General features: G+C 45.1%; 1 protein-coding gene across 2 annotated transcripts; it reads right to left on the reverse strand.

The window, feature by feature from the left end:
- Positions 1–80: 80 nt before the first annotated feature.
- On the reverse strand, positions 81–7156 carry LOC112292426 (putative E3 ubiquitin ligase SUD1). 2 transcript variants are annotated; one of them, XM_090256293.1, is made up of 10 exons: positions 6433–7156; positions 5114–5860; positions 4165–4932; positions 3559–3770; positions 2988–3359; positions 2442–2599; positions 2043–2206; positions 1648–1794; positions 989–1388; positions 81–718 (listed from the first exon to the last, which is right to left on the reverse strand). In XM_090256293.1, the coding sequence occupies exons 1-10, from the start codon at positions 6760–6762 to the stop codon at positions 483–485; spliced, it is 3534 nt and encodes a 1177-aa protein (XP_090112419.1). In that variant the 5' UTR covers positions 6763–7156; the 3' UTR covers positions 81–482. The 2 variants fall into 2 exon arrangements, with proteins under 2 accessions (XP_090112419.1, XP_090112418.1); XM_090256292.1 differs by having other exon boundaries at positions 989–1403.
- Between the last annotated feature and the right edge of the window lie 4064 nt (positions 7157–11220).

Raw genomic sequence — 11220 nt, forward strand, 5'->3', positions numbered from 1 at the left:
TTCACGCATGAACCGCAAATCACCAGACCAACTGTACTACAAATTCCAAATTGGGCAAACCACAAGAGCCTACAACCTCGTCATGAAATATAGACATCTTTATACCACAAGGCTTACTCGTGAGAAACTGTCCACAGTGATGGTACAAAAAAATGGGGTTGAATTTAACAGGAGCTACTCTACCTACAAACGTTCCATGTCACCTCCCTCTCTATACGAAATCTCCATGTCATGAAAAGTTCTACCACCACGCCACAGCGCGCGCAATGCAGACCGTGGCGAGACTTGGTCAGTTGTAGCAATCGGTCCAGGTGATCCGCTGCATCGCAACAGGCCCATCGTCCGACCGACGAAATACGCAGCCACACACAGGCACGTACATTGCTCAACAAACCTGCGTGCCTACCTACATTTATACATAAGTGCAACTCGAAGTCCGCATTATGTGGTTCGTCCACCACAATGCAAGACTGAGTAATGTCTTAGCTCCTGGTGCTTTCATGGCTGACAGCACCCCGGAATTTTAGTGTGCTCGCGCTCGCCTCCATCCTGTGAGCCCCCATCACTGCAGGGTCCATCATCCTGTCTGAATCGCTCGCAATCCCGCCCGCGCAGCCAGCTGCTGCTTCCAATTCCTCCCCACTGCCTTCCCGCTCCCCTGCCTGTGACGCTGCTTCACCTGCTTGCACGACTGCAGCGTCTTCAGCTTCTGCCAACCCTGCCACATCACAAGTCGTTAGCGTTGTCGCCTCGTGCAAATACCCACCGCAGATCAGCTGTTCGCAGTACCCTTAAGATGGACCCAAAACTGGAAACCGATCTCCGCAATAGAACCTGTTACTGTAACCTGATCCGCATTCTCTCATTCCTCCCATCATTTGCCAACAATCTACGGAATAAAAAGTAAAAAAAAAACGGCCGCATTGCTCCCACTCTCGCGACATAGATCCATCAACACAAACGCATCAGCCTTTAACACATGTCCTACCTGACGACGCCAGTCTCAATAACTCCGGATCAGCTGCAGCTTTCTTCTGCTCCCCGTAATTGTGCAGTCGCCGTCCCACAAGGTAGCGATCGTCGCGGATGGCATCGTGAAGATCCAATACCCATCGATGCAGTCGCTGTCCACCGTACCAGACGATTCCCAACAATAGGCAACCCAACCAAGCATAGCGATACACTGCCGAATTCACCTTCATTGAACACCCGAACAGAGGGAACACTCCCCGCCCAAACACATACGGCACGCACAGAGCTGTCAACAGCTGGATAAGAACCGGGCCCACGATTGCTGTGAACACCCACCAACCTCTTAAATGGGAAAACCCATCGGTCCGAACTTGCTCGAACTTCACTCGCCAGCTGTCATCCACCAGGGGCACGATCTGTCCAAACGTCACCTGTTAAATGAACAGCAGGCCTTACATGTTCAAACACCCCACGTTTCACATACACCACACTACGACAAGGAAATCCCAATCACTCTGCCAGGGATGTCCAAGCTATCCACACACCAGAAACAAGACAACAAAACGATCACTAGATTAAAACATCAACCCAAACAAGCGTGCCACCAGCTTGACCATGCGCCAGCACTAATCCTTGCAACTAACAACCAACTCCTCCACACAAAAACCCACTCACCAGCCTTGTCCAGATCTTCAGAAACACCAATCCCAACGCCCAGTCTTGGTACAGGAGAAACACTGGGCTCTCATCAATAGGCACTCGCAAGGGAACCACAACCAGCAGCTCGAAGAGAAGCCCAATAAGCACGGGAATTACCACAACCTGCAACCCACAACATCCACTCAGTATTGCTCATGTGCCCACCACGAGCCCATCTAAGCGACTCGTACATCTTTCCAAAACCCAGAATTGTCTTCTAATTGGATACGCCAGGTAGAAGCAATCCCCTCAAAACACACGAAGCAAGTCTAACGACCACTCCATGCTTTCGGCTGCTCGATCTGCACAATCTGTCAATCTTTACAACCCAACGATCAAGGTTTAAGACAAGGCGAGGATACTGCGCCTACCCAGAGGGAGAGAAGCACAAAGCTTTTGGCCACGATGGATGACCACTTCACAACCTGTCGCAAAAACACCCGAATGTCGTGGGTCCGCAGGTAATCCACCACATACTGTATTGCTGCAGCGGTGGCCCAAAGCACGTAACACCCAATATTGAATGCGTACAAGTCTGTAACAAAACAAACATCCGTGTGAAAACGCAAAACCCCAGTTTCACCAACCAACACAAAATACCCCCAGGACGAAACAACGATTCGACCATTCCTACCATGAGCACATGCACACATCTCTACATCCATCACACAACCACTCTAGATTATCACCGAATAGACCACACCGAACTAGCACGTACTACGATTGACTGCACAAATCAAACTCTGGTGCAGCCCAGGCGCCCTTCTCACCGTTGCATTTAGCACCACGCGTAATAGGAAGACGAGAGAACGAAGTGATTATGATTCGCCCAATGGAAATGGGAAGCAGCACCATGGCCGAATTGAATGCTAGAAGAGTTAACCATGCCCCTAGTAAAAGAAGCACCATTCGCGATGCAAATCGGTACCTGATGATCAATACAGCGCAATGGTCAGTGGGGTGAAATCAACCAAACTCGCTTCCACACAACAAGAAAGCACGCTACTAGCAAATCGCTCCTCGAATGTGGTACCCCACCCCAAGCCTGCCCAGGTGCATGGCTTCCCAACACCACCCAGTTGCGACCCGGCTGGTGCATATAACCCACGTGAGTCGGATACGAAACACACACTTCGGGCACAGACCGTTCAAAGGTCACCTGAAAGCCAAAGTGTACTCCTAGCATAGATCCAATCCTTCCAGCACAACGGCAAGCACGTCGCCTCACCATCCATATGCAAGAACCTATCGTAAGCGCTACTCCATCCTAGGTAGCGCCACCGGCACATCACACACACGTGCGGAAGTCCACTTACTCATCCGTGTCATGTTCGCCCTCGTTGTCGGAAGCCTCGTCCTCCGCATCCATACCAGACGCTGTACCAATCTGGTGACGATTTCCTGCACCATCACCGTGTTCACCTCTTGGGTGATTACCATCAAAGTTGTCGCCTCTCTCTTGTCCTCCAACCCCCCTCTCTTCCTCATTATTGCCACCAACTCCATTTGCCTCCTCGGCTCCAGGGAGTAGAAACTCCGACAGACCCAAAGCCCACCCGACAGTCGAGAACCAATGGAACAAGACGCTCTTGATGGTTGCACGCGGTCTGAAGTGCTCCACAGCGAATGGTATACAAATATGAAATAGCAACATGTCTGCTGGGATCTCCGTGAACGGATCGGATACCCTGCAAGAAACACAACAACCCGTTCCCCTCAGCGCATGTTGCAACTCACGAGACCAGTAAGCTAAGAAACCCCCACTCAACCGTGGGATCCACTCAACTTGCTACCCAATGAACATCACTCGAACACATCAAGGGCAGCTAAACATAGTCCCAGCACAACCTCTTCCCGTTAACTACTTCCTCGAGCCTGTGCCCTCACCTTATGTCTAGTGGAAACATACGAGGGGCAATCGAAATCGCCAGTCTGACTGGCAAAAACACCAGCATCACAATCAGGCTGCCGTACACCACCACAGAAAGAAGCACACGGCGTGCATGCTTGTGCAAGGGATCATCGATCAGATCCCGGAATGGGTTGTAGTTTGGATCCGCCGGATCCCGCAGGAAATACAAAACCCCTGGTTTCAACACCTGGAACGCAACACAATCCCAATGGATCAATAAACGCACGTGACTAACACCACACGCACCTCCCTTGTTCGGACCCACACCCATTGTTCCTTCTTGTACAAAAAAGTGCCAATCAAGAACAGACGATCAGTCGAACACAGCAACCACTCACAATAGTTTTCACAAGCAAAGCCAAGAAGATGAGAAAACAACTGGGATGACAACAAACGAAGCAAGAAATATTGAGGGAACAACACTCCGTCACGCGCAAACACCAGCACCTATCCTAGCGGCACGACTAACAACGACCCTGGATCATACTTGACCAAGTACACGAAGAGGATTTCCTAGAGTTAAAACTACTTATTCTTGAAACCCTTGAAAACTTCAAATGACCAAGAAAAACGTCTGGTACCTCTCGCAACAGACTCACGAATATGCTGATCTGCAACATGTACACGATCCCCACCAGCCAATGCAGAAAAGAGCTCATCGAAGGGGAGGACGAGAGAAATGATACAGCCTGCGTCAATGTAACGTCACGGATGCCTAAAGTACATACATCCAACCACCATCCACACAGCAGTGGAAATACTCCAAGCTCGATGAACAGCAGGAACGCCACCTTCACCCCTGTAGCCATGTAGCTCACCCCGGCTATCACTTGCCGCGCTACTGACGGCGCAGCCTCCGCCATAGAAGCAACCCCGCGGATTCTTCCAACAGTCATAGGTTCCCCTCGACTATATCTTATCAGGACGATGAGTCCCAGGTAGAACACTACAGCTGAAAATATTGCCGCGTAGCCAACAGCCACTGTTGTCGCATCTGAAAACCTGAACGCCGACACCTGAACCACAGCTTCTTTCACCGCATTCACGGGTATCGCAACCGAAGCTGCGCTCTCGCTTGAGATACTATGCTCGGCAAGTAACTTGAAAAAGCTACCGTTGTTCTCTCTCTCTTCCCCCACCAACAGAGCAGCAGAACTGATGTCCAGACCCCGGGCAGCGGAGCTGCCATTCACACCGAACACGCCCATGGATATCTCTGACCAACGTGTCATGGTTCTGGCACTTCCCGTAGCTACCAGTATCTTCCAGAAAACAGAAATAATGATCCGACCAAGAGTGAATGGTATCAGAGCAACTATTCCCAGAAAAATTGCATTGCTCAGCAGCACCTGCGAACACAACACCACGTCCACGCACTGCTGGTTAGAACTCTGAACAACCACAAACATCACCCCGCAAAATCCGCATCTCTTGCCCATTTAATCGCCGTACAATCTTAACGACCGCAGGTGCCACATTGCCTCTATAAATTGCCATGCATTCGACTGCGACACGATCGCTGGAACTTACTGTAACCGCGTTCTCCAGTAAGTGAAAAACGGGACCTTGCATTCCCACGAGCTCGTCGAACGGCACGTCCTCGGCACCATCCGCATCCTCGACAGCATCAAACATCTGTTCCACATGTGCCTCCAGCCGTGCAGCTTGCATCTCCAGCCGAAGAGCCACGTTCTCGGCGTTCCGCCGCAGCAACTGACCGGCTCCAGCTGCGAGACCCTGAGCAGGCGCAGGCACAACGACCATCTCGTGATTGCCATGCGGGCCTCCGATTGCCTGACCCCCGTCACCTCCAAAACCTCTCACTCCGGCAACCACCTGGCCCAGGCGCCTGCCAGCTCGGCCTCCCAAGCCCCTGTCCACTGCTTCATCCTCCCTGTCGCCATCCTGCCCTCCAGCTATTTCTCGCAGGTGCCGAAAATATTCCCTCAATGACGTCACGCCCAGGAAGATAAACACGATTCCAGCCGACAGTAGGAACCCGTGCAAGCAGTCTGTGAGTAGCAGACTAAAAGTCCACCGGCTGAAAAACAGTCGCTTCGCTTCCACCAAACTCCTCACGAACGTAAACCTCCAAATCCAAAGAGTTACAAACGGGATCAGCAGAAGCCACACGCAGACTACAAACAGCAGGCGAATAAAGAACCGTGCCCCCTTCAGAGCCTTCACTGTCATGCCCAGGAACAGCTCCCGCACGGGCAGCCTCGCAGGTGCGTCAGGTGCATACACGGGCGAAAATGCAAACATATGCTTGCAAACCTGCATCGCCAACCCAACACATCGTCATTTCCTCGCCTCACCATCGTCACAACCACGCAACTACCAGCTCGTCAAACCTAATTGTTTTAGCACAACTCGTCCCACCAAGCCCATGTCCACGCACTGAACGTAAGATGACCATCACTCCCGGGAACCAAAAAACGACAACACACAATCTGAGGCACGCTTTAGGTCAGAATGTGAGAAGTCGCACGACTCCAGTCCACTTTCAGCTGCCGCAAAATGCATTTCAAATTCCAGTCTCATTCCTCAACCAGTCACCGACGCAACGTCAATCTGCCGGGTTTCGGATCCTCGGCCAAGAACCGGAACAACCACAGCCACAGATCGCCCTTGCGAATTGCGCGTTAGGCAACAACGGAGAATCCGATGTGCTGCAGTCCCGAAACCGGACCCTCGACATCGAACCTAATCAGACCTAATCTTTCCAGAGTCATCACGGAACCAGTGATCCGATCTGCCAGTCTACAACACCCCGCGGAGAACCCTAAGCATGCCCTTACAAAGGGCTTCCTCCATGGCCACCAAATCTGCCAAAATCCAAGCCGTACCTCGCACTGCCGCGCATTACTGTGGTTGAGCCACTGCAGAAGACATTCCTGGTGCACATATTTGATACTGCCACTACAGGCACACGGATGGTACAGAGACGACTCCTCGTCCCCGGGCGTCCTACAGATTCGACACACGTCCTCTTCGTCGTCAGGGTCCCCGTCCGGCAGTTGCCCGTGGCTCCGATTATCAGCTTCTTCTCTGACACCTACGCCCCTGCCCCTCTCGCTCTCACTCCCCTCACGCTCCCCCTCCCTCTCCCTCTCCCTCTCCTCCGCTAAACCTCGCGCATCCGTACGCGGAGGCTCAACCGCACCAATCTCCTCCATAACCGCTGCAACCACAATCCAAGCCTGACGATCGCCTCCGCGGCCCCTCACTCAACCAAACCACGCGTCGCTCCGCCCACGCATCTCGGCCCACGCACCGCTCACGTCCTCCTCACTCGCACCATCCCAACCACACCGCCACACGCCCGCCTCGAGGCCACCTCCGAAAACCGCATGGCACCACCTCCTCCCCTCGTCACGCCGAGCTCCCGAACGCGCCCGAGCCCTAAACCGCGACAACCCGCACCAAAACGGGCCCAAACATCAGCTGCCCCAATTTGAGCGCAGCGGGAGCGCGAATTGAATGGCCAAACGCAGAGTGGCGAAGACTTCGATCTGAGCTAGGTCAGGAAGAGGTTGTTAGTAGATGCGGGGGGTGGGGGTGCAGCGTCGTCTGAGAGATGAGAAAGCTCTGTTGTCCGAATGCATTCTGCGTGCCTAATCAACAACAGCAACACAGGAAGGAACGAAGGACCAGGAAGGAGGGCGAGGGAGGGAGGGACAGAAGGAGGCCCAGCCTTCTTCGCAGAAGTTCCTCTCCCCTGTGGCCCGCAGATCCCACATATGACTGACCATCTCGATGACGGCATCTGTCTGTGGTCCCGCCGCTCTTCCCTCAGATATCTATCCATCTCGCTCCCTCGCTCGTTCGTTCGTCCGTCTGTCTCTCGCGCTCGAATATCGTTCGACGGCACGGATCGGGAATTGGGAGGGAGGGGCTTCCTGCCTTGGGACTGGCCTGGTCCACGTGGCGTCCCTGTGCCATCCAGTCAGTGCTTCCCACAAATCGAACGGTTTCGCGCTTTCACACCGCAACTTGCACTGCCCCCCCTTCCCAAGGCCAGCCTGCATTCGTGGACCAGGGGACTTTGTTGGTGCTGGAGTCCCCTGCTGCTGCTGGAATCCCGCTCTCACCGCTTCCTTCCTTCGTCTCGCGGCGCTACCGATCGATAACACCGACATCAACGAGGAGGATGAGGAGGCAATCAAATTGTTTGACCCTCCTCTTCACAAATGTAGGGCACTCCAATGTACGTTTTGCTTGTGGACAGACACACTCTGTTAGAGGAAAGAGAAGTGTATTATTCAAAGCATTTTCGGATCATAAATTTAAGAACCTTTAAGTGTGACCAACGAGGTGAGTACACCTCACAAGAGTTCTAACAGACAATGGCATTGTGTACTATAAGATCCATGCGCTTACTCTCGATCACAATAGAATACCAGAGAGGTTGTATAGAACACTACGCAGCATGTTAGTAGCATGTAGTGCTCAAGCATACTTATGGAGTGGAATTGTTAACCCATCAACTTACACAATACATAGCCAACTAGTAAAAATTGCAGGTTATTCTCTAAAGAGGTCTATATTGGAATAAAATCCAAAGTAGATTACTTATAAGTTTTTGGTTGCTTAGCATATGTGCATGTTCTCAAATATGAGAGAAACAAGTTACAATCTAGATTGTTTTGATGTTTGTTCTCAAGTTATGACTTAAAAATCAAAGCATGTAGGCTATTTTTATCCTTAAAAAAGACAAATAGTCATTTCATAATATGTAATAATCAATAAGTAGATATTGGAATTAAAAAATGTCATACAACCATACAAATCAAATACCTTCATATAAGTATAAATAGATGAAGAAGTCATACTTTTAAGTACCATAAGTACAACTTGACATGGTAATTCTACAATAAACAACTCACTCTAATGTACAAAAGACTCTAAATACATTCACATTACAACAAAGTATTTATTTTCTAGACACACTTGAAGGCTCTAACATCTATCATATTATTATTGGATAGGTAGTTACTAAAGCCATTAATAGGGAATAAATTACATCTATAATGAGACAATCATCTTGTATATAAATATTCTTGTCATAATTAAAAGATTATATATATATATATATATATATATATAATATCGAGCATAAAGATCCAATAATATTTGAATAAACCATATAACATACAGGATGTTGTAGACATCTAATAAGAAGATTTTAGGAATATTCTTAAAATATTTTATTAGATTCTAAAAGATTCAAAAAAGATTCTATAATATTCTAAGAATATTCTTAAATATTTTATTATATTCTATAAGATTTTAAAAATATTTTTAGAATATTTTAAAAGATTTTAGATGGTTTTTAAAATATTCAAGCAAATTTTAAAAGTGCTAAGAAGATTAAAGAAATTCTTATAAAACTTCCTAAGATTGCTTCATCTTCAAGCAATATGAAAACTTCTTAAAAAGCTTTCTAATACTTTTTATATATTAGAGTGGAGGTTGAAGAGATGCTTAGTCTCGATAATATATCTCTTAAAGCTCTCATTCACCTATTTGATATTGATTTTCTACTTACCTGATTTAATTAAATTCTTGTTATCTTTCTTGTTGAAATTTTTTCAGTCAACTTCTTATTTGATCTCGTATTTAGTGTATCTATAATAATTGGTTAAGACTCCCCTCTTAACATTACTAAAGTTTGAACTTTTTTGACAAAGAATGAATTATCTTTCTTTTTGAAGCCATCTAAGGTCTTTAGAGATTGCAAAGTACCCTCTTCTAAGTTTATATTATTTAAAAATTCTTTTTTTTTTCTTTCAAGATGGCTAAAGGTAAAGATGTTAGTATGGTTGAGTCTTCTAAGTCTAAGTTAGATATTATTATGAACACACTGAACACTTTAGTTCATAGAACTATTAAAATTGAGAAATATTTTGCAAGATTTTATGGTGATGCAAGATGTGAAGTAAGTTAGCCTATGGTGCAACTACTTTCTTAAGCTTTTACATCCAAGGAGGCATTGATACATGTACCTCAACAAAAAAAAATTACCTATTCAATTATATAAGGAGCCTTGGATTAGTCTTTCAAAAACATTTAATAGCATGCACTCAAAGTTTTGAAGGTTTGTTAATCAAATTCAATTAATAATTTTTCTACAATATGGATGCTATCTAATAGAGTAGTCACAAATTGGTTTAGTTAGAACCTTGCTCATATGACAAATCTTATCTTGATTTACTCCTTTATTTGAGAAAAGATCTCCAATATTGAGTAATTTTGAAGCTTTTTTAGAAGCATTTGCAAAGATCATTTATGAGATTTATGATAAAGAGTTTCTTGTAATTATAGACTCTTTTTAAGAATAATGTCACTTATTAGAATGTGCTACACATCTTATATATATATATATATATATATATATATCACAAAAAATTGGGATATTTCATGTCAGCTAGGATTTTGAATTGCACCTAAGATTCTTGGAATTTGTCATTATCTCATTTTGATTTTATAATTATATATCAACCAAAAAAGCAGCAAGGACTATCAGATGTTTTATCAAAGAAATCATATCTTATTCTAAAAGCTAGAGAAGTGATATTTGATTAGTAATATACCATTCTTGTGAAGCCAAAATAATCTTATCATGATTTTTTAGCTGCAGAACATTTAGGGTTTAACAAAACATTAAAGCTTATTTCTTGAGATTTTTTGATCACCTCAAATGTAGATGATTATGAAAGACTTTATCCTCTCGTATGAAATTTATTTAAAATTTAAGAATTCTTGATATTGTTCTTATAAACTTGTACAACTGCTATCAATACTAAAGCTTTTATGGTCTTCAGTATTAATGGATTTTATAATCAATTTTCTGCCATCAATTACATTTGGTGTTGTCTATGTTGTTGTGGATCAATTTAAAAAGATGGCATATTTTTTCTTGTGCAAAAAGATAATTTTTGGAGAAGAAATAGCAAGGCTCTTTCTTGATAATATATATCGATATCATGGCCTATTTGATGAAATCATTTATAAATGAAGACCTCAGTTTATATCAAAGTTTTGAATATATATTTTTTGAAATATTAAAGGTATATATTAAATTCTCATCTACCCTCTACCTTCAAACAGATGGTCAAACAAGATGAGTCAATTAAATTTTGAAGTAGAATTTGTGATTTATCATCAACTATCAACAAGATAATTGAACCTCATATTTATTTTTAACAAAGTTTGCTTATAATTATACTATTCATGCTTTGATTCAATAAACACCATTCTACTTTAATTATTGTTATTATCCAAAGCTTGATTTGTAAGGTACATCAAAGAATGAAAATCTAGCATTTAAAGATCTTGCAAAATAATTATCAAAGCACCAAATAACTTTGAAGATCCATTTATAAATAGCTGAAGATTCTTACAAAGTATCTTTAGACAAATTAAGAAAAGAATCTCTTACCTTTTAAGTTGAAGATAAATTATGGCTTCTTCAATCAAATATGAAGACCAATCAACTTTGCAATAAGTTAAACTATCAAAGATTGGAGCCATTTTATATTCAAAAGTAAATCAATCTAATGGCTTATTAGTTGGAACTATCCACATCTATGAAGTTACATCTGATCTTTCATATTTTTCTCTTAGAAGCTTAT

This window comes from Physcomitrium patens, chromosome 15, assembly GCF_059467195.1.
Source record: "Physcomitrium patens ecotype Gransden chromosome 15, ASM5946719v1, whole genome shotgun sequence".
NCBI classification, from domain to species: Eukaryota; Viridiplantae; Streptophyta; class Bryopsida; order Funariales; family Funariaceae; genus Physcomitrium; species Physcomitrium patens.